Source organism: Thyridium curvatum, assembly GCF_004353045.1.
Source record: "Thyridium curvatum strain D216 chromosome Unknown NODE_102_length_128654_cov_80.091529, whole genome shotgun sequence".
In the NCBI taxonomy this organism is placed as follows: Eukaryota; Fungi; Ascomycota; class Sordariomycetes; order Thyridiales; family Thyridiaceae; genus Thyridium; species Thyridium curvatum.
The window spans coordinates 34,131-58,717 of record NW_022156857.1 but is presented as its reverse complement, the minus strand read 5'-3'; the positions used below and the strand labels follow the sequence as shown (position 1 = coordinate 58,717).

At 57.7% G+C, this 24,587-nt stretch overlaps 7 protein-coding genes across 7 annotated transcripts; 3 read left to right on the top strand and 4 right to left on the bottom strand.

Annotated features, from left to right (window-relative positions):
* Nucleotides 1-200: 200 nt before the first annotated feature.
* Nucleotides 201-4,276, top strand: E0L32_011276 (uncharacterized protein; the record flags this gene model as incomplete). Its single annotated transcript, XM_031133988.1, has 4 exons — nucleotides 201-2,119; nucleotides 2,441-2,597; nucleotides 2,977-3,783; nucleotides 3,878-4,276. 4 exons carry the CDS (start codon nucleotides 201-203, stop codon nucleotides 4,274-4,276), a joined length of 3,282 nt encoding a protein of 1,093 aa, XP_031000743.1.
* A 479-nt stretch (nucleotides 4,277-4,755) lies between these two features.
* On the bottom strand, nucleotides 4,756-6,259 carry E0L32_011275 (uncharacterized protein; the record flags this gene model as incomplete). The annotated part of the gene is made up of 4 exons (XM_031133987.1): nucleotides 4,756-4,912; nucleotides 5,010-5,718; nucleotides 6,007-6,054; nucleotides 6,193-6,259. 4 exons carry the CDS (start codon nucleotides 6,257-6,259, stop codon nucleotides 4,756-4,758), a joined length of 981 nt encoding a protein of 326 aa, XP_031000742.1.
* A 2,882-nt stretch (nucleotides 6,260-9,141) lies between these two features.
* E0L32_011274 (uncharacterized protein) lies at nucleotides 9,142-11,731 on the bottom strand (the record flags this gene model as incomplete). The annotated part of the gene is made up of 2 exons (XM_031133986.1): nucleotides 9,142-11,112; nucleotides 11,168-11,731. 2 exons carry the CDS (start codon nucleotides 11,729-11,731, stop codon nucleotides 9,142-9,144), a joined length of 2,535 nt encoding a protein of 844 aa, XP_031000741.1.
* A 1,844-nt stretch (nucleotides 11,732-13,575) lies between these two features.
* E0L32_011273 (uncharacterized protein) lies at nucleotides 13,576-14,254 on the bottom strand (the record flags this gene model as incomplete). Its single annotated transcript, XM_031133985.1, has 2 exons — nucleotides 13,576-13,853; nucleotides 13,939-14,254. 2 exons carry the CDS (start codon nucleotides 14,252-14,254, stop codon nucleotides 13,576-13,578), a joined length of 594 nt encoding a protein of 197 aa, XP_031000740.1.
* Nucleotides 14,255-15,058: 804 nt separating this feature from the next.
* Nucleotides 15,059-16,564, bottom strand: E0L32_011272 (uncharacterized protein; the record flags this gene model as incomplete). Its single annotated transcript, XM_031133984.1, has 1 exon — nucleotides 15,059-16,564. One exon carries the CDS (start codon nucleotides 16,562-16,564, stop codon nucleotides 15,059-15,061), a length of 1,506 nt encoding a protein of 501 aa, XP_031000739.1.
* A 484-nt stretch (nucleotides 16,565-17,048) lies between these two features.
* E0L32_011271 (uncharacterized protein) lies at nucleotides 17,049-19,010 on the top strand (the record flags this gene model as incomplete). Its single annotated transcript, XM_031133981.1, has 8 exons — nucleotides 17,049-17,292; nucleotides 17,361-17,504; nucleotides 17,559-17,665; nucleotides 17,727-17,861; nucleotides 17,930-18,151; nucleotides 18,214-18,365; nucleotides 18,424-18,666; nucleotides 18,719-19,010. 8 exons carry the CDS (start codon nucleotides 17,049-17,051, stop codon nucleotides 19,008-19,010), a joined length of 1,539 nt encoding a protein of 512 aa, XP_031000738.1.
* Nucleotides 19,011-19,765: 755 nt separating this feature from the next.
* On the top strand, nucleotides 19,766-21,588 carry E0L32_011270 (uncharacterized protein; the record flags this gene model as incomplete). Its single annotated transcript, XM_031133980.1, has 3 exons — nucleotides 19,766-20,908; nucleotides 20,960-21,040; nucleotides 21,103-21,588. The coding sequence occupies 3 exons, from the start codon at nucleotides 19,766-19,768 to the stop codon at nucleotides 21,586-21,588; spliced, it is 1,710 nt and encodes a 569-aa protein (XP_031000737.1).
* Between the last annotated feature and the right edge of the window lie 2,999 nt (nucleotides 21,589-24,587).

The following is a 24,587-nucleotide window of genomic DNA, read 5'->3' as shown; positions in this document are numbered from 1 at the left end:
GGTGGTGAGCCCCACACGTGATCGCCTGTGGTGGTGACGACGCCGGCGGCAACGGCAACACACTCCATGATCTTGTACAACACACCTCTCCGTTGGAACCCAATGCCGATATCAGATCACAAGGTAGCCGTTTTAATAGGATGACAAGTTCGACCCGTCGGCGTTGCAGGTGACTGGCCGCTCGCATTTGACATTGACGCATGGACACCCACTCGATCAACAAGATCAAGCGCAAGCCCCTTCCCACCGGAGGAGCGGCGCGTCTCGGAGCCACGGGACCGTCTCCGGATCCTCCGGGATCAGCACAGATCGACGGGTCACCTCCACCGAGGTACTCTGAAGTCGTGCGAGACATCGGCTCGCTCAATCTTGGCGATGGAGACGGACAAGACGACGGCCAGGAGCAGCCGCCTGGACTCGCGGAATACGTGACTTCCAACGCCGGCATTGTTGCGAGCCCGAAAGAGCTCTCGGCGGCCTCATCCAGAGCGACTACTTTCCCCCCTTCAGACTACACGCCGCCGACGACACAGAGCGGAGAACTCGCGCCTGGTTCCCCTCCTGTTTTGGTCCCGGCTACGGGATCTACCGAGGATCAGCAGCAGCAACAGCCGTCGTTTTGGAAGACGGCGCTCGACGAGACGCGCCACTTTGCCGGCGGGCTGCTCTCGCACCCGCACGAGTCGACCAAGCACTACACCATCCTGCGGCACTCGCCGGGCGTCGTGCTGTACCGCGGGCCCGCGACGAGCGTCGCCGTGTCCGTCTTCTCGTCGCCGGACCGCGGCCCGCTGCCGGCGGACAGGACGGTCTGGCTCCAGCGGCGCGGGTTCTCGGGCGACGCGGGCCTGCGGCTCGGGGCGGCGCTGGCGGCGGGCGGCGCGCTGGGCAGCTGGATCGACGTGACGCCCGAGGCGCGGGCCGGGCCGGAGCAGGTGCCGCCGGCGGACGAGCGGGGGTGGCAGCGGGATATCGCGCGGTTCCGCAGGAGGGCGGGCAGGGAGGGCGGCGCGGCGGCGCGGCACGTCCTCCGGGAGACGTGTGTCGTGCGGATACCGGCTGCGGCGGCGGATGGGTATTTCCGGCTCGTGCTTTGTACCGGCGGAGGAGGAGGAGGAGGGGAAGACGGCCGGCAGGACGAGAAGGAGAAGAGGAGGCGCAAGGCGCTGTGCGGCAGCCCCGTGTTCCGGGTCGCGAGCACGTCGACCGAGCCGGGCGTCGTGCGCGGCGCGAGCCTGCGGAGCATACCGCTCGAGGTGGGCATCAAGGTCGCGTCGGCGGTGGCCAACAGCGCGGCGGGGAACCTCGTGTCGCCCCTGACGGACCGGCTGCAGCAGTACCAGCCTGGCTTCGTGGCGCAGGAGGCCGGGACGATGATGTACAGCCGGTACGGGCTGGAGGACAAGGTGGAGAGCGCGCAGGAGGGGTACGGCCGGGCGAGGGAGGAGCAGTACGGGCGGCTTGCAGCAGCAGCCGCGGACGAGGCGGGAGCGACGCCGCCGGAGGAGGAGGTGGTGGTAATAGGGCCGGATGCGGGGCCCGAGAAGCCGTTCCCGATCAAGTTTCAGGGGAAGGTCGTGGCCGGGACGGGCCGGGGCGGGAGGGAGATGGGGATACCGACGGCGAACGTCGAGGGCGTGCCGGACGATATTGTCCTGCGACTGTCGGGCGGGGTGTACTTTGGGTGGGCCGAGGTGCTGCCGCACAAGGAGCTGGACGAGCGGGTGTCGCGCGACTGGATCGAGGCGGTCGTGGCTGTGGGCCCGTCGCCGGTGTATTACCCGGCTGCTGCTGCTGCCAGCAAGGCGAGGGTGGTCTCGCGAGACGTCGTCACGGCACGCCTGCTGCATGATTTCGGGGGGGCTACGTTTGTCGGGGCCAAGCTGAAGATTGTGGTCATGGGGAGGCTGCGGGGGATGAAGAAGATGACGTCTACGGGGTCTACGGCTACGGCTACGGCTACCACGGCATCAGAGGAGAGTCAGCTTGCAGAGGTGCTGGAGGCGGCGGCGCGGGACGCGGAGGTGGCAGTAGCGAGCCTGAGCCGCGGGGCGTGGGGCCCGCAGGAGACGCTGGGCCGGATGCGGACGGAGCGGAGCGGGCGGTCGCTGGAGGAGAGGTACGTCGACGCGCGGAGGGGCCTGCACCGGCGGGTGGACAGCGTGCCGGTGCACTGGGCCGGGGTGAGGACGTCCGGGGCGGAGCTCCGGGATAAGGGGCTTGGGCGTGGGGGGTATTGGGTCCGGCGGTAGCCGGGTGAGAGGGAGGAGATGTTTGACAGGGATAAGGGGATGGGATGGTTACTGGATGACATATACGAGGGGGTTTCTCGCTCTCTCGGGAGTTGTGTACAATAGTGTATCCAAGACACGAGTTATGAGTTACAGATCTTTTGGGTATCCGGGTAGCGAGTTGATGTGCTCTTAAGCTTGCTGTTGAGGGGAGGTATTCTCTTGAGATATCTTGCCAATGACTCTCCCAAGCACGACACCACCTACATCTCCTATGTTGGGCCCCAGCTGTTCGTGATAGAGATGCCTCCTGAGGGAATCTCCGCCCGGCACAGCGGAAATATCGCATCTTACACGACAGAGTGTGTATGGTGTACAGCACAAAATGTGAGATGAGACACGACGGTACGCAGGATGCAAGTCAGGAAAGGAAATCCACAGGAAGCCAGGCAGCATCGTCTTCTTTCATATGAGCAGGCTTCACTGTCAACACAAAAATCTCCCAGGATATATTAGTTAATTAGCCTTTTGGTCGTCTAAGCTGGCGGAGACCAGGGACGAGGTTTACCTCTGGTGGGGCCAGCTGGCTGGCGGATGTCCGCCGGGCGGGCGCGATTACGAGGAGCGGAGCTGCGGCCCTGACGTCGTCAGCTTTGGGCGTTGGCGGGGCATTCGAGACACCTACAAGTACATAGCCGGGAGCTACTTCTGACACTGCAACACTCAACCTCATAAACTCCCCAAGTCCCGCAACCTCGAGAACGGCTGGCACCGTTTCGCAACCCACCCTCTCGCTGCGTCAATTGACCAGAGACAGAAAGAAGACGCCCGCACAGAATCATCAACCGTTCCGCCAGACCGCCCAAGATGCAGTCGGGAATCTCAGGTAGGCCGAACTCCACGCCGCCGCACATCTCCTGACCCAGAGCTGACACTTTGGCACTCCAAACCAGCCTCCCAGGAGCTCATAGAGCAGTTCAACACCCTCCTCTCCGACGGCTCCCACTTCGGCCTGCTGGCCACCATCTCGGCCGAGTCCCTCGTCCCCGCGGGACTGCTGACCCCTCCCTCGGCCGGCGCCTCCTTCGCCGACAACCTCGACGCCCTGCTGGCCCCGCGCCTCAAGCCCGACGAACCGCTGTACGCCCTGCTGCGGCGCCACGACGCGCCCCCTCGGTTCGTGGCGGTCACGTACGTGCCCGACGCCGCCAAGGTCCGGCAGAAGATGCTCTTCGCGTCGACGCGGCTGGCCCTCGTGCGCGAGCTGGGCACCGAGCACTTCCGCGAGACCATCTTCGCCACCAGCCCGGCCGACCTGACCCCCTCGGGATTCGAGAAGCACGACGCCCACGGCGCGCTGGCCGCGCCGCTGACGGAGGAGGAGCGCACGCTCGGCGACGTCAAGCGCGCCGAGCAGGAGGCCGGATCCGGGACGGGCGCGCGCGAGATCCACCTTAGCAAGAACCTCAACATGCCCGTCGGCGAGGACGCGCTGGCGGCGCTGCGGGAGCTGGGGCAGGAGGGCGGCGGGAAGAGGAATTTGGTCATGCTGGTGAGTTTGATGGCGCGAGCCCACCTTGAAAGTCGGATGGATTGAGTTGGGATGGGATGGCTGACCGTCGGACTTTTATTGCCCCTTTCAAAAGAAAATCAACCCCGAGACCGAAAAGATCGAGCTCGTGCCCGACGCCTCGTCGCCGTCGTCCATCGCCGAGCTGACCTCGGGCGTCATCTCGCCCACCGAGCCGCGCTTCACCTTCTACCGCTACGCGCACGAGCACGCCGGCGCCTCCTTCGCGCCCTTGCTCTTCATCTACACGTGCCCCATGACGCAGGGCAACAAGGCCATCAAGTTCCGCATGATGTACCCGCTCATGAAGCGCGCCGTGCTCGAGATCGCGGGCCGCGAGTGCGGGCTCGACGTCGACAAGCGGTTCGAGGTCGAGGAGCCGGCCGAGATCACCGAGGAGGGGGTCCTGGGCGAGCTGCACCCCAAGGTCGAGGTGCGCAAGGGGTTCAGCCGGCCCAAGAGGCCTGGTCGGTGAGAGAAAGGGGGGGCTGGGCTGGGTTGGGTTGGAGATAGAGGAAGTAGACAATCCTGGAGCGTAGACAGAGACAAGTTTATGATGAAAAATGGGAAATGATATCGAGGTTACCGTGCCATCGAAGAGACTGAAGAGACTTGAAAATCGATTTTTGACATCTAAAACCAAAAGGGAAATGATGTATATGTCCTAGATATGCAAAAAACTCCGCAGCCGGATGATTTTTGGAGAAAGAACATTGTTGCGCAATGTGTGAGCGTAAATACAGAACAGAAAGTGTCATTTTTGGCCTCCCTCTTCCCATCCCTCCGGGTCCATGAAGTCGGTGTATGTGTGAATGCTGGATGCGTTGGTCCGTCTATTTGCCCCCCCCCCCTTTTTTACATAAAAGGAATATCTCCCCATTCTCTGCCACACTCTCTCGCCAGTCTCCCGCGGATTACAGTACCCTCTCTCTTCTCTCAGCTTGTTCCGTCTTTTCACTCCTCAAAGTCGCCGCCGGACAGCGAAAAGGGGCCGCGCTTCTCGAGCTTGCTCTTGAGGAACTCGTACACGGTGAAGGTGACGGCCTGGCCGGGGGCGACACGCATGATGCGGGGCGTGATGCCCTTGTAGAACGCGTGGAATCCTTCTTGCCTGTTGTTTTTGGGTTTTCATCAGGTTAGCCACAAGACTGAACCTTTTCTGATCTCGGTGGAAAAAGAACAGAAAAAAAAAAAAAAAAGAAACTTACTTGAACATGTCGCCCGCGATGACCGTTATCCTCTTCCACGCGCTCGTGCCGGGCATGGCGGGCGCCTTCTGCAGCCTCGTCTTGATGGTGTCGATGGGCGCGTTGCTCAGCGGGCCCATGGCGCCGCTCACGAGCCCGATCAGCGTCGTCTGGTAGCCGGGCAGCGTGGCGCCCTCGAACTCGGGCTGCCAGCGGTACAGCGCCTCCTTGAAGTACGTGTAGGCCGTGAAGTTGACGGCCTGGTTGCTGCCCTGGCGCAGCGCCGTGAGGGAGACGCCGCGGTACAGCGCGCCGAAGCCCTCCTCCTTGACGACGGTGTAGAGCGCGTGCGCGGCGTTGCGGTACTTGGGCACGTCGAGCGGGTCGGCCATGCTGTGGTGCTGCGCCTGCAGGCGGATCTTGATGACCTCCATGGGCGTCACGACGGCCACGGCCTCGGTCACGCCGGCCGCCAGCCCGGCGAGGAAGATGGCCTGGCCCGAGATGGCGCCGCTGTGCTGGTCGGCCAGCAGCTGCTTGTACCACTCGAACGAGGTGAAGCGGATGGCCATCTTGGGCACGATGCCCGTCAGCACGGCGCCGAGGCCCTTGTACAGGCCCAGGGGCGTCTCCTTGCGCACGATCTCGACGCCCGTCTTGATGAAGCCGCGCTTGGCCTGGCCCGGCTGCCGGCCGCGGCGGGACAGCTGCATGCGGACCTTGATTGTGTCTGTCGTCGGCGCATTCTTGTTAGTCTCTTTTCTTTCTTGGAGATGATCTTCCAATTCTTTCTGTTTGCACCCGGATCGGATACTCGGAGGGATTTCCGCAATGCAAAAGCAGTTGGCAATGCCCCCCCCCAATTGACGCGACTGGTGATGGGATGCATCCTCGGAGCTCTCTCGGGATCTTTCTTCTCGGGACCCCCAGCCGCGGACCGGGGTTGCGGGTGAACGGGGGAAGGGCGCACAGAGGCGCACACATGCATGCAAGGGCAGGGAAATGGGTTAAAGCTTACCGAGAGGGTGGCAGACGAGAGCCTCCATCATGCCTGCACCACCACCGGCTGTCCAGAAACATGCACTTGTTAGCTCTTCATGCTCTCTTATGATTTTACTTTTGCTTTGCTCTGCATGTGATATGAAAGCACCAATTGGCGACCTCTCGTTCTTCGGAAGCCCAGCAGAGGAAAAAGAAAACGTACCGATGAGGTTAACAGCGGCCGAAGGCGGCTGCTTCTTGCCGTCCTTGGTCGCAACTTTTGTAGCCATGGCCGCGAGATTTTCAGTCTGGTTGTGATATTACTGTTGTATGGTGTGTGTAAAAGAGAGGTAGAGGACGATAGTTGTAAAGCGGTCAATGGGACTTTTTCTTCCGGGGCTCAGCTCAGCAGTCGCGAAACTCGTCCTTCCTTATCCTGTGCGGTTTTGACGAGGCCCTATCCATACAAATCGAAGTTCCTGAGGGAAGACAGTGGCTTGTTGCTCGGCCTGGTTATGACTCTGCGTCGGCTCCTGCTCGGCTGGGACTGCGGGAGACGAAGCTATCGTCGCGTAGTTTTGGCGGCGGGTGGATAATGCGCCGGGCTGGTGTAGCCGACGATGGGACGAGGACAACGGGGTATCACGAGACAACACTCCTTGAGTGAAGAAGAGGCAGCACGATGCTTTCCAATTGGGACAAGAGGAAAGAGGGAAAGTAAAGTAAACAAGTCGGAACAAGAAGAAGGGAGGAAAGGGAAAAAAAAGAAAGAGAGCGAGGCACGAGGTAGGAGAGATGCCGAAGTTTAAGGTACAAACCGGAGGGCGGGCATTGTTCTTGGGTCCGCGGTTACAAGGAAGAGCTAGCTAACAACCTACTAAACTACGGAGTACTGGCAAGCAAGAAAAGGCACATAGGCACGCCGGATGGGCCACGAGCTAGGATCGGAAGCAAGAGCTGTTAGGGTTTCTTGGTGACCTTTGCTCTTCGCCTGGGTGACTCAGTAGGGATCAACTCTCCCAGACGGCATCGTGCCGGGACTGACTGGCGAAGGGTCTCCACCTTGGCTGAGCTCGTGCTTCCGGGGAAAGGTACCTACATGAAGGAAAAGGCGCGCGTGCTAGGTCTGTGTGAACCTTTGGCCCGCGGCTCTGGGATGGAGAAGGCAGGCGGCGGCAGGAGACGATGATGGATGGATGGGGGCAAGAGGTACAAGTAGACTAGACTTGTCCCTAGCTCTCTCGTTTCTCCAATTTTGGCCCAGGTTTTGGGGTAACGACTAGTGAACTGGAGGAGAGGAAAGGCAGTTTAAGGCAGTTGGGTGGTCCAATCCGGCGGCCTAGATCGCCAGCGTCTGTGTCGTGGTGGGTGCGAGTTCGTCAGGTAAACGTTCCTCGGCGCAGCGGATATGGGGCAAATCGTCAACGTACGTACAAGTAGGTATGGAGATGAAGTACCCCCCCCACTGACACATGACATTCCGCCTCTGTACTGCTGGGTGACTGGCTTGACTTGGGTGTTGCGCTGAGCCGAGACGCCACCTGCGCCCACCGCAGCGCTGGCCCGGATGGCGGGTTGATGTCACAGAGTGCCAGTGCCAACTCTTGTCTCTCATCATCCAATGCTCCAAAGAAGCTTGTGATAGACAGCAGCTTCATTTGTGTCCTTCTCGAGCTTGTGAATGTGACATCAGCACACAGCCCAAGTCCAAGCCCAGTCCAGTCCAGTCCAGCCAGTGAGGAACAAGTTCAGGTACCGGAATGCCGCAGATGATGCAAGGAAATGGCAGCTGGAGAGGCCAATCAGGAGCCGTCTCTTAGCCGACTCGAAGCCGAGCTTGTGATTTTGCGGGGTGGCCTTGTGTCCAATTCCAGCCTGTCCGCTTGTGGGAATTCTCGAGCTCTTTCTCAAGCCCGTACGGAGTAATGTATCATTCTTCGTCCTGTGTGGAGACTTCCCAATCCTTGCTCCCTCTCGCCCAAGGGCCATTCCGTCACTTGGTTCGCAGTTGCTTTTGCTACCATCACCGAACGGTCGCCGAGCTCGTATGTCCGGCGCGGGCCTCACGTAACTACGGGCACTTGCCCATGGGCCTGATGTTGGTCTCCCGGCTGCTTCCGGGGTTCCTGCACCCGCTCTTGCTGCTTCATGCTCTTCCGACAGTTGTGGATTTGCTGGTGGCCGCAGAGTGCCGAGGCACGGCTGTGCTTGCCCCCATTCCCCATTCCCGCTCGGAAACATTTGGGCGGTGCGGCTTCTTTTGGGTCACCTGCGCGCCCGGTCACCCCCAAGATCTGAAGAATCGAGGGGCAAGTAAGTAGATTAGATAGCGTGATCAACTCTGATTGAGATGGGGAGGGTGGCATTTTCACATGCTAGATGTGCAAAAAGAGCTAGATAGGTATGCGCTGGTGCTGGGCCCAAGTCACGACGACATTGTCCAGTCTCATGACTCAGCTTCAAGCTTCCCTGTACCGTCCGTACCTTTTATGGTGCGACGCGGGGCGGTGTGTTTTAAGCTTTCTGCAGGGCGGTGAGTGCCAGTCGGTCACTGTTGGCCATATCAAGCTCATCACATGCATGCACGCCATTGTAGATTCAACGTTCAGTCTCGATTCAGTCAAGTGTTCAGTGTCTACTTCAGCCACGTAGAGGTAGAGCTGCTCTCTCCCGTCCCTCCTCCTCAATATCATTCCTCGCGGAATACGGTACGGTACGGTACACATCCGACGATAGATAATAGCTGGTCAATAATAAAGGGTACATTTCCAAAAACGCCCATCCGTTTTTTTTCAAGTGCCAGCATCCCAATTGCCCGCAGTGTGAAAGCAACTTTGCTGGCCAGCTCCGACCGATCCATCCAATTGTTTTGCGCCCGAATTCGAAAGAATCCCAATATTCCCAAATGCCGGCCCTCCCTGAGACCGACCGACCCGAAGAAACGACAAACGAGAAGCAAACCCATCGAGCGTCGTGAATATAAAAGAGCAAGTGTGAAAATGCCCGAGCAGCAAAATGGTATCTATGCCTAGCGCAACAACAGAGTGAAAGAGCAAAAAGAGACAACAATGAAGCAGACAAAAGCAAAGAGATGGCGCAGAAAAAAAGACATCATAGCTCGGTGGTCGGTGGTAGAACAAGCGACAATCTCACTCCCCCCTCTCGTCCATCTTCAGCTCGGCGTCCCCAGCTCCTCCATCCGCCCCTGCATATCCTGAAAGCTGTACAGCCTCACCTCGCCGTCCTCGCTCCCGCTCGCCATCCGCGAGTCGCTGAGCCCGACGCACGTCACGGGGCCCCGGTGGCCCGTAAACGTCCTCTCGCACTTGCCGCTGCGCGGCTCCCACACTTTCACCATGGCGTCGTTGGCGCCCGACACGACGCGCAGCGTGTCGCCCACGAGGCCCCAGATCCCCTCGAGGTGCCCGAAGAAGGTCTTGATGCACCGGCCCGTCGCGCTGTCCCACAGCCGGATCGTGCTGTCGAGCCCGCTGCTCAGGATGTACCGCGAGGGCAGCTGCCGCTCCGGGTCCGCCTGGAAGGCCGCGCCGTAGCACGCGCGCAGCTCGCCCTCGCACGCCGGCGGCGGCTGCTGCTGCTGCTGCTGGGAGGAGGAGGAGGAGGAGCAGCCGCTCGCCGACGACTCCGGCGCGGGGCGCACGGGCAGACAGGACGAGGCGGCGGTGCGGCCGCCGTTGATGAGCGCCGTGGCGGTCGCGGCGGGCGTGCCGCTGCGCCCGCTGGCCGTCGACGCGGCGTCCGTGTTGTCGACCGGCGCGCCCGGCAGCAGCTCGTCGTCGGGCTCAAAGTCCGGCGGCAGCGGCAGGACCTGCTGGACGTGGCCGACGTGGCCGACGAAAGTGCGGATGCAGGTGCGCGTCTCGAGGTCCCAGATCTTGACGCGGCAGTCGTCCGAGGCCGAGAAGATGGTGTTGGACGCCGTGCAGACGCGCACGTGGTTGACCCAGTCCGTGTGGCCCCGGAGGCAGAACGACTCGCGCGTCTTGAGGTTGAACACTTTGACCGTCTTGTCGATCGAGCCCGTGACGAGCCACTCGCCCTCAAAGTGCACGCTGATGACGCCCTCGGTGTGGCACTGCAGCGTGCTGAGCAGGTCGCCCGTGTGCCAGTTCCAGATCTTGACCGTGCTGTCGAGGCTGCCGCTGACCAGGATCTTGTCGTCGAACTGCAGCGCCCGGATGCCGCGCGTGTGGCCCCGCAGCGTGCGGATCTCCTCGCCCGTCTCGATGTTCCACAGCTTGATGGTCGCGTCGTACGAGCCCGTCGCCAGCATCGTCTCGTCGAGCTGCAGGCACGTCACGCCGTTCTCGTGCCCGCGGAACGTCTTTTGCGTGCACCGCCCGTACTTCCAGTTGGACCCGATCTTGAACCTGTCCCTGTAGACGTCCTTCCAGAACTTGCGCTCGCGCTCCGCCGACGTCCTCGTCGACAGTTCCTGCTGTTGTCGTTGTTGATGTTGCTGTTGCTGGGTCGAGGCGTCGGCAGAAGAGGTAGGCTCGCCGTCGCCGACCTTGTTGGTGCACCGCCGCTTGCTCGAGGCGTCGTCGTCCGCCAGCTCGCTCGCGTCCCGCTTGACGACGGGCGGGCTCGGCGACCGCGGCGAGAAGGGCGCCGGCACGGTGGGGGCGGCCGTCGGCCGGCGGTTCTTGTCCTCCTCCCGGGTGCGGTTCTTGTGCAGCTGCTGCTGGCGCTTCCAGTCGCGCAGCTTCTTGCGCTCGAGCAGCGGCAGGCCCCAGCCGCACTTTGTGCACTTGCGGTCGATGTGCTGCTCGCACATGCGGTGCCACACGTGGTCGTCGTCGGCGAGCTGGCGCCACTGGCGGCTGACCTGCGCGGCCTTGCAGAGGGAGACGGTGTCGAGGTAGCAGAGGATCTTGTACGAGATCTCGGCCGGCAGGGCGGTGATGAAGTCGATCTTGAGCTGGTCGTGGACCTCGCGGGACACGGTCGAGAGCTGCGGGAAGCAGCACTGCGTGATGATGCCCTTGAGCATCAGGTCTCTGTGCCTGGACGGGGCGGCCGAGAAGAGGGACCAGACGTGGGTGATGGCTTGTTGGTCGGCGGTGGGGAGTCTCTCGAGTTCCTTGATCGCAAAGAGCCTCTCTGTCAGTAACGAGGTTCTCTATAAGAACGTAGCAAGCTAGGGGAAATGTGAACAAAAAAAAGAGGAGACAAACATTCTGAATAGACACCATCTTGGACTCATCGGCGGCCCTCCGGCACTTGGAGTCCGGCCGGTGGCGGTAGCAGAACCTGCTGTTGACCGCATCTTTGTTCTGGGTTTTGATGCCGGAGGTTTCGGGGTTGGACTTGGCCAGAGGCGCATAGACCCTGGGGATGTGGTCCTTGAGGAAAGGGGTGACGGTGTGGCTGACGAGGGTGGTGGACATGTTGGGCAGCCTCGAGTGGTTTCCTTCTTCGGGCCGTCTCCTGTCGCAGTTGGTCTCCTTGTCGATCCTCTGCGCGCCTAGCTCGCCGGCATCGTGGTCGTCGGCAGGCGGTGTGTCGGGAGCGTTGTTGCTGCTGTTCTTTGCCTGCTGCGGTCTTTCTTGTTGTTGTTGTTGTTGGAGGTGGTGTTGGTGTTGAGGCTGGTTATGAAGGGCGGCGAGGAGGCGCTGGTCTATGTCGTGCTTGGTAGAGCTGTCATTCGTCATAAGGACGGAGCCATCCTGTCTCGAGGAGGCTGGCGGCAGTCGGGCGCTGGTATGAGCAACAGCAGTCCCGGAATGCCGGCGATCCATGATTTGATTAAGGAGTGGTGCAAGAAGGGGGCGGCGGGCCCTTTAGAGGAGAGGGAGGGAAAGACGCTGGGCAAGGCCAGGCCAGAACCCTGTCAGGTATCGCGTTGGTATAGAGTTCAATGACAACAGCGGCAGGGGGCGGTCAGGGCCATGGGAAACCACCAGCTTCGCTCGCTGGCGCGGCAGTGCAGAGGCAAGGACGGGACAAGAGGTGAGGTCAGATCCGGAGGTATGGCGTGCTGCCAAGGGCCAGCGGTTCGCAATGGGATTGGCAAACCCGGTCTCAAAGTGGTGTCTAGGACAGGATGGGGAATTCAGAAAAGTCGCCGAGATAGACTGGGCGGCGTAGTTCCAGAAGGGCTCTTTTCCCGGGCTAATTGCCTCGTAAAGCTGAAAGCTGAGGATGCCTCTGTGCAGCACCTGTGTTTCCCCACGACGTTGTATGTGAAGGGAAGGGGATATGTGCCCGCAGTTGGGAAGCAGGGTCGTCGTTGAGAGGCGTGAGTGGGAGTGTGAGTGGGAGCGGAGGTGTGAGAGTGCGTGTATGTGCGTGTATGTGCGAGAGACGAGTCCGAGAGAGGCAGTCGGGTCGGCGACGGTCCAGGATGGGGCACAGCATTCATTCATGAGACCCCGAAGGACCACCAAAGACCACCAAAGGCCACCAAAAGAGTGTCACAAGAGGAGCCTGAGATGGCGAAATCCGTCTTGGTGGAACTCAAACCAGGACGGCCCAAGGACAGCCTCGCGCCAGTACCTTAGCAAGCGTAGGTATTGTTTGATAATCCTCCTTTTGACGGAGGGATTGTTCGAGACCGCTCTCCCACAGTCGAGTCGTTGTCGCATGGTCGCCGATGGGCAATTTAGTGGTAGTTAATTGCGTTATCGCTCACTTTTTTTAGGCCTCGAGACTAAGCGAAAACCCAGTCTTCTGGACGCCCCATCTGTTAGGATCGGGAAGTGCCCGACGTGGCAACTTGGGTGGGATGGCGCCATTCGCACTAACAATTCAGCCATGCTCGCCACCCCCACCCGTCATATCATGTCACGGGGGATTAGCTGGTCCCAGGTGGCACCTGAAGTCCCTGGAATCCCTGGAGCTACTCCGTAAGGCGGCGTCGCTAGGCCCTCCCCTCCCCGCCTTTTCAGCGGGCTCTCTCGCCTCTAGCCACTGCAAAATGCTCCATCCAGGGATCACCGACAGCCTCCCCGACACCCTACGCGACAGCCTAAGATCCGGCTACCGACTCCCGGCATGTCCACAGGTCCACCAGGGCGTTTTCCCCCATCTTTTGCTGCTTGGCTGGTGTTGCATTTTAGGTATGGACCTGGACCCAGATCGCAAAGGAAGGGTGACAAGCTTGAGAAGCCTCAGAACCAGCTGGACGGGTCGGATGCATCTGCAGTGGGAAGAAGAGCAACAACCCGCGCCCGCTTCTCCAACCTGCGAGCTGCCTTCAAGGTTGCTTAGTATGCCGCCTGATAAGAAAATCAGCACCAAAGGTCGCATTGCATCCGCCCTGCTTACATTGACCCGGCAGGATATTGACCTTGGATTGCAATTGGAAGGACAGCCAGCCGCTTCTGTACACCAAAAGGGCTGACGAGAATGACGCCACTGATAAGAGACCTGGATATGAGCACAGTAGCGCCGAGATGGCACAGCACACATTGAACTGCGATTCATCGAAACAATCCATCTCTCGAGCAGGTAGCATAACTAATGTACATATTCTCGACTTACATGATAGCTGGGTATCCTTTCGCGCGTGCACAAGACCAGACAGACCCCTTGCGCCCGCCCATAGAAACAGCAAGAAAAAGAGACACAAACAGGCACTTTATCAACTCCCCCTGTCGGCGTCCTTCTTGGCGTCGAGGCAGATGCACATGGCCACGACGAGCGCCATGTCGACGCCCGGCATGATCTCCACGGCGTACGTCTGCCCGCCCATCAGCTCCCGCCCGACGTTGCCCCCGAACTTCCTGCTGATGCGCGCCACCGCCACGCCCTTCTCGTCCTCGATGTCCGCCGACCGCGACGCCCAGTCGCCCTTCATCAGGAGCGTGCGCGCCCGGCCCGACCGGTCCGTGAACGACACGTCCGCTTTGCTGCCGATGACTAGAGTAACGTTCAAACTGTCAGTTTTTTTTTCTTTTTTCTTTTTTTTTTTTTTGTATATCCTAACTGTCGTGGGTCAACGTACGTGAGAAGTGGCTCTTGACCTCGAGAAGCTTGGTCCCGCTCGGGTCGACGGCCGCGTACGTCGCGTGCAGGTGCATGTGCTCCTTGACAATGTCAAACAGCGGCGCGTTGGTCGCCGCGTCCGTGACCGACCGCCGGCCCTTGAGCGACATGGTCTTGCCGTCCACCCGGAAGAGCGGCGCCCCGCCGCTGGGGCCGGCGCCGAGGAGCGTGATGTCGGCGCTGCCCCCCGAGAGCGACATGATCTTGTCCTGCAGGACTATCGTCTCGGGCTTGCGCGCGATGTACTGCGGGAAGATGCCGAGCTCTGCTGCCATTGTGTTTGTGGTTTTGTGTTTGTTGTTTTCCGTCCTGTAGTTTGTTTTGCGTTCGATGATGATGATGATGTGTGTGTATGTATGAGTGTGTGTGATGTGTATCGTCTATCCGAGGAGGAAGAACTGGATTTGCAGGTAGGTCCTCTTGCTCTTAAAGACAGTTCTGCCTCGATGCTCTTAAAGGTGAATGTGAAGTGCAGTAAGACGTCCAACACAACGAGACGTCATCCCATGCCATATATAGACGTATTGCGAAGCTCCTGCATGCTGCTCTGCTGACAGGTTGTCCCATTTGGGAAACAAGAGGTAGCCCGGTGCTGTCCCTGCCACACTTGAGGTGACGACATCAGACATCAGGGTCCGGAGAGTGGATGTCTGGTTGGCTTGGCGGAGGCTGAGAAGCGCCGATCCAGCGAACCAGGCCCGGCCGTCAGCGCCCAGACTTGTGGGGGAGTGCGGCCTGGCTAACCGAACGGCCGCCCATTTCCCACCAAGGCGTTCTCGGCCAGCTCTGGTCTCGTTGTCCATAGACGTGCTGCACTCGTTCTAGATGCTAGAAAGCGAGGTGGCTTGTGAGATATCGACAAAACGGCTCGCCAGAGCCTGCACTGCCGGCCACAGCCCTGCCGATCCCTCCCGGGGTGTGCTCCGTAAAAAGCTTGTTCTCCCGCTTCGTTGGGCACGGGAACGAAGCATAATATCTGCGGGCACATACATACACACTGAGAATACAATGCAGAATCGTGATTGCGTCCAAATTTTGTCTCCGCCCTCAGTCTATTCTGGAAAGGAGTCTACAACACATCAACCCAGCAACGGCACGCTGGGCGCAGCATCCGTCGCAGGCCTGTCCGCGTCGAAATCAAACCTGTCCGGGATGCGCAGCCCCTCGCGCGCATAGTTGGAGCTCAGGTACCGCATCAGCGGCGCCCCGTCCCGCCACAGCCACAGGTCGCCCGTCTGCCGCTGCCACGCCTCCAGCGCGGCCCTCATCTCCGCCAGCGGGCCCGCGTGCTCTTCCTTGCCGGCCAGGTTGTCCAGCTCCAGCGGGTCGGCCTCGAGGTCGAACAGCTCCTCCGGCGGGCGGCAGATGTAGTTCCGCAGCGGCCGGGGGCCGACCATGGCGGGCCTGCCCCCGTCGGCGGCGGCGCTGCCCGAGTTGCGCATCCCCTCCCACGACAGCGAGGCGTAGAGGTCCATGGCGAAGGGGAAGTCGAGCTTCCAGCACACGTTGCGGTGGTACTTGTACCGCCGGTCGCGCATGAACCGCGTCGGCCAGTAGTTTGTGATCTCGTGGAACGTGTGCGAGCCGAAGACGCGGTCCCAGCCCGGCGCCGGCGCCGCGCAGTTGAGCACCGGCAGCACCGATCTCCCGAGGCGCTTCGGCGCTCCGGCCGGCGGCGGGTCCGAGGGCTTGTCGCTGGCGCCGGCCCAGTCGAGGAAGGTGGGGAGGATGTCTATGTAGGATACTAGCTGTGGGTTTCTGCCCCCTGGTGTTGAGGTGCCTGGCGCGCGGAGGAGAAATGGCAGGCGGATGCCAGGCTCGAAGAGCGTCGTTTTGGAGTTGAGGAACGGCGGGCCGTTATCGCTGATGAATAACACAAGAGTGTCGTCGGCCAGGTTCTCGCGCTCAAGGGCATCAAGAATGAGCCCTATGCCCTGGTCCATACGATAGATCGAACGGTAGTATTCCGCAAACTCCTGTCGGACTTGCCGGATGTCGCTGAGAAAGGATGGAACATTGATCTCCTCCGGGCTGAAGATACGATCTTTCAATCTCGGGTCGTAGTTCCCATCGACATTGCCAAACCCTCCACGGGTCTGTAGCTGTCTGTGGGGGTCGACAAATCCTACCGTCAGGAAGAAGGGTTTCTCCTCCTCCTTGGTCGAGCGGAAGAACGCTTCAGCCCGGTCCGCAATGGCCGCGACGTTCCGTGACTCGCTCTCCTCTCGCACCTGCCAGGGGTATATGCTGTCGGGGCCGACATGGATCTTGCCCAGTATCCCCGTCTTGTAACCCAGATTATTGAACAGGAGCGGCGCCGTCTCGACGTTGGAAAAGGTCTGAAAGCCGTTCTTCCCATGGCACAGGCCGTAGTTGCCATTCTCATGGGTGTGCGTTCCCGTGTAGACCACAGTCCGGCTGCCGCTGCACGAGGCTGTGCTAGTGAAAGCGTAGTCAAACTGCGTGCCGGCAGCAGCGAGGCGATCTAGGTTGGGGGTGATGTCGACCTCGGCGCCGTAGCAGCTCATCTGCTCGCGCCCGAGATCGTCCGCAATGAGCAGCAGGATGTTCTTGGATGGCGCCATGGTAGTCTCTTCTGGCGTCTTGGAATGTACAGAAAGAAGGAGAGACTAGCGGACAAGGGGCAAGGGGTAGCACGCGAGGTAACGTGCCTGGAGAGAAGGTTAAGGGTTGCCGAGGAGCACTTTTATGTGACGGCGGCATGGTTGCGGAAGCCGAGCGCGGGGCGCAGGTGCACAAAGTGAGCAAGGGCCCCGAGAACTGCAACGATATATTGGCTCTCTTGTCTAAAACTGGATCGTTCCATCCAATGAAGTGTTCGGCCATGCACCCCATATGCTCGGGGCTTCCGCCGCCATCTCGGGGCTCCGCCCTCGGCTCCCGCCTCGCAACCCGTTGTTTGTGGGGTACATAAACCATTTGCCAATACGCAGATCATAACTTGATGACCGTTACAACTCATATATAGGGGTTGCACCGTCCTATTCTTCTTTTTCTCTTGACAGTTGGTTTCTCAAACCAGTCCTCCACTGTCGTAAAGTCGCAGCCATGTTCGGACTCAGTCATTTGGCGCTTCGCCAAAGCTTCAACACGCGGCTGACGCTCGCCGTGCTGCTGATAGCGATCTCGCAATTCAACTTTGGATTCGACCAACAGGGCTTCGCCTCAACCCAGGCGATGGATGCCTTTGCCCGCAAGTTTGGCGACTGGAACCCCCAGAAGAAGGTCTGGTTCCTTGAACCCTCCTGGGTCGCGATGTTCAACGGGTTCAATTACATCGGACAGGCCACAGGTGAGTCGAAGTTTCTGCCTTTGAAGTAGGAGAATACTAAAGAAAGTTTTACATTTTTTCTCATTTAGGGGTCGTCATCGGCAGCTACGTCAGCAAGCGTTTTGGGAGACGAATGTGTGTCTTCTGTATGAGCATCTGGGCCATCGTTGCGGCTACGATCGTTATCACTTCGAAGAACCGAGACCAAATACTGGCGGCGCGTGTGCTCAACTGTACCGGATCAATACAGTCTCCGTCATACTATGGAAAGGGCTAACTGGCAATAGACATCTACATCGGCATGGAGCTTTCTGTTGTGCCAGTCTATCAGTCTGAGGTCACTCCGCCCAAGGCTCGAGGCTTCATTGTTGGCACGTATCAAGTCAGTCTATACGTAAGTGAACTGGGAGAGCCGCAATCGATATCTGTACGGTTGTGCTAATGCACGACTTCAGCTTGGAGGGCTAATCATCAACATCATCGCTCGCGCAACTGGTTCCCTCAAGGATGATAAGGCCTTTCTCATCCCCTATGGACTGTTTTACGTCGTCCCAACTTTTGTCGCTGCATGTGTCTGGTTCATCCCAGAGGTAAGCAGAGAATGCCACTTTCTAACGCTTATATCGTAACAACTACAAAAGGCTAACATATTACTCAGTCTCCCAGATGGCTAGTGATGAAAGATAGACGAGAGGACGCCCTCAAATCTCTGCACCTCCTCCGAGATGGCAAATTCACCGACGAAGAGATAATGGCGGAATTCGCACATATTGTTGGCGGAATAGAACACGAGCAAGAGAAGGGTAATTTCAGGAGCATCTTCCGGGGAGCACAACTCAAGAGAACGGGCATCGTCATTGGAGCGAATATTTTCCTTCAGGTACGTGATTGTAGCTGGGTCGATTTGAGTTCCAGCTCCAGCACTAATCACGATTACTACAGTCCACCGGGCAACTCTTCACTTCTATCTACGGAGCGCTGTTTGTCAAGTCCCTCGGCACGATCAACCCGTTCAATGTTACCATCATAATTGCTGTGGTCAACCTCTGCACATCCGTTCTGGCAATGGTTCTCACTGATAAGTTAGGACGAAGGTACTATTTCATCGCTGACCGAATTGATATGTGCGGGCGCTGATCATTATCTCGACAGGTTTCAACTTCTCGTGGGGGCTAGTATTCAAGTTGCGTCCCTGATTACTATGGGTGGTTTGGGTACTCCAGCCTCGCCATCTAACGGGATCAAAGCGGGCATTATCGCCATGATGGTAGTGTCGACCTTTGGGTACTCTCTCGGTTGGGCACCCAGCGCACACATCCTGAGCGCTGAGATCCCAAGCACTAAATCAAGAGACATGACATACCGGACAGCATCCGTCATTAACATTGCCGTCCAGTTAGTACAACTCCTCCATCTTGCCTGATCGACAACATTGACTCTTGATTAGGTTTGCTGTGTCCTTCTCCATACCGTATCTACTCAACGCTCCTTATGCGGCGCTCGGTTCCAAAGTTGGCTTCATATTTGGCTCCATCGCTTTTGTCTCTATCATCTTTATCTACTTTTGCGTGCCGGATGTGTCCGGGCGTTCGTTGGAAGAAATCGACTGGCTCTTCGAGTCTCGAAAGCCACTGCGCAAGTTTCGGGGTCTCAAGTTGGGCACAACTCCAGCTACCGCAAACAAAGTCGAAGAGGAAGATGCACCCGACTCTGTCCACGTCGACCTAGAGCAGAAATGAATACTTTGAAGAGGAGGGTCAAGAGATTGTCAACTAGTTTATGTCACTATGCAGTCCAGTGATCTCTCATGTGGTCTTTTTATTGTAGCCTGCCAATCAAGTGAAGAAGAATCTTAGGGGACCGTTCCAGGAGGCATGAATGGCATTTGATAGTACCGAGCTTCTTCGTGCCAACGCTTGCTCCAATCGTGGGCTTGAGGCCAAGAATCTGTGTGGGTTAGTCTGTTCGTCTGTGAGAAAAACCACGTACCGTGGCGAAGAACCTCTCTGCTCGAGTCAGAGAGTGAATTGCCCCACCTCTTCGAAACTGTACCTGGCTAGGTGTCAAAACTTAAGTCTTACCCAGGTGACTACTTGATTTTAAGAGAACTCGGTCTCCCCACACTGCCTAGCTTCTTGACGCAACAATCATCGGGTGCAATCGCAGCCCCTTGAATCTCAGCATGGACTCCTCCAAGCATAGCAGCAGGCGGTCCCCATACATTTGCGGGCAATGTCGAAATCGCAAAGTCCGATGTGATGCGAAAGGGCCCTGCTGCGGACAGTGCTCGCGGCTCAAGCTCCACTGCTCGTTCGCCGAATCCGGAAGCCCAACACCAATCTCGCTTTTGCGCCATCGCGTGAGGCACGCGTGCTTGCGCTGCCGGGCGAGGAAGGCTCGCTGCAGCGGTGACAAGCCGATATGCCAGAGGTGTAGGCTGAAGGGTTCAGACTGCGTCTATGCAGACTTGGACCAACCATCATCAGTCATCGAGATGTCGCCAGACACCACACGCGTTGCCGGCATGACATCCATGCCAATGCCAACTGCCGCTTTTGAAGACGACCAGTACCCTTCGGGAACGGCCATTAGCGAAGCGATTGATAACTTCTTTCGTCACGTACATTATATTCCGGTCTTCTCATTTCTTCACCAAGCATCAATCGTCGAGAGGCATCGTGCCGGTGACCTGGAGGCGCCTCTTGCTCTCGCAATCGTCGGCTTGACAGCCTTGATGCTAGGTATGAGCGACGACCTGGAACAGTTGTCTCCTCGGTATATCGATGTGGCCGAAGACCTCATCGTCAAGGATCGTGAAAGCCCCAGTGTTTGGAAGGTTCAAGCCCTCATCCTGATCATCAAGTATCGAGCTGCTTCCCGCCAATTCACGGCTGTGTTCATGTTGATAGCTATAGCTGTCAGGTTCGCAACCGCCCTGAGGCTGAACTATGAGGATCAGAAGATGCCATTCCTTGCCCGAGAAGAGTGCCGAAGGGCGATGTGGTCAGTGTACATGATCGACACAGTTCTGGCCGGTGGATACCAGGATTTCACTCTCTGCCCCGAAGAGATCCTGCATATACAACTGCCTAGTCACGACCGGAACTACAAGCTGGACATTCCTCAGACCACCCAAGACCTTCACAGGATGACTGCCAGAGCGGCAGAGCCTGACCTGGGCTCGCTTGCTTTGGTCATCCGTATGATGAGCCTCCGTCAAAAAGTCTTGCAGTTCACCAAGCGGGCAGCAGTGTCATCACCACCGGGGCTCGAGATCAGCATCCATTCCTTACAGAAGGAGCTCGATGGATACGTCTTACAACTGCCAGCCGCGTTTCACTTTACGGACAAGAACGCTCGGCTACATGCATGCGCCACGAGTTTACCGGCTTTTGTTACAGTACACATGACCTTGTTAGGAACGCACTACATTCTGTACCGACTGTTCATCAAAGGGCTCAAAGAAGCACTTCCGGATGCTGTTCTTGGTCAACTCGATCCCGACTTTATTCGAAGCTGTCATCAACACTGTCTCCAGGGCGTCAGGCGAATGATAGAGATTTTCCGAATCCTCCCGACACTCACAAGCCAACCAACCATCCTCGATGCTGACATGGCTGTGACTGTGTATCAGAGCGTCAGGATGCTACTTTATCTGCATCATAACTTGCCGGACACGGTTTCGCAGAGTGAAATGCTGGACGGCGTATGGGTGAGTCAGGGCTTTCTCAGCACAATGTTCTTTGAATGCGAGGCCGTCAGATTCATAGTAAGCAATTAGCCCCATCCGTCCGGGTGTTAACGACCTTTATTGACTGGACTCTGTCAAAGCGTCGGGACCTCGCTGAACTCATCAACCGGGGTGGCTCACGCCCAATCACTCCAGACCCTGATAACCTGGGCATGGGCACGGGGACGCAGGACCAGGTCCTGATTTCTCCTGCAGACAAGGCGCCTCATATCTTATCAAGGCACAGCTTCATAGGACAGATGCATGCTGCATCCAAGAATCGCATCCAGACTCGCCTATCTACCAGAACCGCTCTCAGCTCCCGTACTGGGACTCAGACCAGGGGCGGGGCTTCCGGCGGTGCTCGGGAGCCTTTGCGCGCGCACGATCAAATATCTTCCATCCCTACACCAATTCCTCAAAATAGCACTGGGATCACAACAAGTGGATATGGTGACGAGGACGCAATGAACAGCAGTCTGTTCCCAAGCTTACCCGATCTTGGGTTGCTTCAATTCGAGGGAGACTCCTCGATCTGGCTGCCCAACTCTCTATTTGATACTCACGACGGATCACTATTACAGTGAACAGATCGGGTATCGCGTCGGGAAAAGATCAGGCACGCTGTGATGTACCAGCATTGGGGCGTGCCCGACAGGAGACCAGATTTAGAGCTGGGCCATTTAATGATCCCAGCAAAGGATGTGTCTCCTCCAGCTTAGCCGTTTCACCAGTGGGAAAACAACAAAAAGCAACGATCAACTTGCGGCGACTTCCGACTGCTGATTAATTTCGTTGGCTGCCTGCTTATGCTGATCTGGGATGTGGCTTGTTTCCAGGGAACTGGAGGCTTGACCTCGCTTACCAGTAAGCCACATGAGAATGAGCGGGAGCTGCCTCGCTGCATGCAGAATACAATGCCTTTTTGTTCTTGAATAAGCCATGATTGTCTTCAGTGGGGGAGATTGACCAAGAATGGACAAGGATATGATTGATCAAGGCTGATCTTCTCGCGGCAGCACCCCTGTCCCCTACCCCGATGATCACCGACCACTCTCCTTGTGGTTGGGCAGGTTCTGCACCTGCAAGCCTCGACCAGGGTAGCCGGAACATGAAAGGGCAGCATCCTATTCGTCCACAGTCTGAAGTTCTGCTCAAGCCCGTCACACGACAGGACATAGCAACAGGGCACGCTCAGGGTGTCACTGCAGCTCGTCGGATGTTCAGCGCGGTGCCAAGTGGGACGGAGGCGGTACCAGCTACCCGGTAAAGAGAAACAGGGCGAGGAATTCCTTCGATGGCGAAGCCGTTTTTCATCTTGCAGATCAGGCGAAAGAGCTGGAATCCGCATCCTGTAGGATAATTCCGATTAATTGAACTTGCGCGGTCATGCACAGACCGGGGGTCCTTCAGCCGCATATCCGTTGCAGAGAGCCTATTATGCTCGCACTTTGAGACATCAGTGCGTAATATTCTAGAAGTTGTACCACCGAGGGCTACTTGCCATCGGCGTCGGGCCCCCAGCGGACATTGGAATGTGCCGCTCTCGTGATACTTCGAGCCTCTCGTAGCCAACAATGCAACACCACAGGGTCCCAGTGCAACGGTAGCGAATATTCGCTAATCTATGTAGATCCTTGTTGTCTCAGTCTGTTGTCGCATTCGGACACATGTTGATTATATCTTGTCAAAACCCGTGCGGTTCGCGAGATCGACTGCAAATGACCACATACCCACCCCATTGCCAGTGTGTGAGAACCTGCGGTCGCAACCCATCACGACGCCCATGTCCACTTCTCAACAACGAATCATCACTGCTTGCAAGATTGGTGCCGCAAAACCGGTTCTCGCGTTTCCGCGGCATGCAACGCATGCATGTACCTCTCAATTTGTGAGGTCATTGCAGGATGCGGGACAGGAAAGCTGACTGGTCCTTTTTACCGGCTCGAGCTCCAGCGGCGTCAGCCACAGAAAACGGTTGTTTTTGAGAGCTCGGATCTAAACACAAAAAGTTGACCTTTCTGAACCCACTCAGCTGTGGCAGATCGAGAGTTGCAGCAGGGTCCATGAAGATCGGAACTAATCATGCAGGGATCTGAATGAAGCTGAAAAGCCCCACATCTCAACTGCCTCCCTGCGTTGTGACGAGCCCCTGGTACTGGTCCCTGGTCTTTAAAAGTCCCTGTCTCAAAGGCCAGTTGATAAATGGGTGTGGGCCGGATAATGCAAGATCCGAGCGTCTTTGGCCAGAAGATATTGATTTTGCTTTTGCCATCACCACGATATAGAACAGGGCATATGAATGGATGTATCGTTTTTCTAGTCGGGCTGGTGTTCGGAGAAACAAAGCTCTGATGATGGTTTCAAGAGGGAGCGCCAACCATGGCCCCCTGTCCTGTTTAGTAAACATATGCAGAACCTGGTACCAACGTCATTCTCTCTCTATTGAAAATACAGAACCTGATCATATCGTGGACCCGGCATGCTGGTTCTGACGTGACGCCGCCTCCTAGTTTGTGAAGCTCCTCATTTACCGTGATCCAAGTGCAAGTAAACTTTACTCTGAACTGGCCCTGGCGTCCCACTCCCCCTTGGCGGCCACAGGTGGGGGATACCCTCGCTGTGGCTCCACAGGATAAAGCATATATGATACTGTTGTTCGCAAGCGCTCAAGGAACTTGAGAGGGAGCTGTGAAGACCTGGCCCTCTAATTCTGCCAATGAGAGTCTCCACCGGGTCCTGGTAAACTGTTTTCGAAGCATCCCGGAAAGTCGGCACCCGCGAGGGTAGCGGGATTCACCGGCCTCTGCACAACCTTCTCTCTACCCGTATCTTGCCACTTGGAATTTGGAATTCCTCGGGGCAATATCTCATATTTGGCCAGCACCGATCGACTAGACTACGATCTGCGGGTACACCAGGGGCAGCTGCCGGGGAAGTACCACATTCACTCGGATCCGTACTAGTCTATGCGGAAGCAGCCAGAGGTACGATCGCCGTCGACTAGCTTGTTTTTATGTACACTTCCTAATTTGGTGTAGTGATTGATCGCTAGGTGTCCAAGCTTAGGGTCATGGTTGCGTGACGTGCTATCTCGATCCTAGCGTTCAGTTGCTTGCCCTTGAAAGTTGATGACAAGCCCTGGCCTTCCTATTCATCAGACTGAGACCGGAGCGAGATCCTTGATCACACTCTACTCTTTGAATCCATACTGCGTCTTAACTGCGTCAGGGCTAATAACGAGGCTTGGGATTCCTTCCTCTTGGCACCAAAGCTGAACAGACCCGGGAAGTGATGATTCCATCCGTTCTAGGTCGAGACAAAGTGGCGCTTCTGGCCCGGCCGCGACTACCGAAAGAACTCTTTGCGATGATTCAGCTGTTACCTCATAAATTCACTGGTGTTACACCTCGATTAGTGCAGAACTGAGGCTCAAGACCAGTATATAAACTCTTTCATGAACCTAACAGAAGGGGATTTGTTATCTCCTCTCAGACAGCCTGCGACAAATCGGATACAAGCAAGTATCAACTTCAACGGCTTTACACTCTCAGACTTACCCTCCCATACCACCACGATCACCACC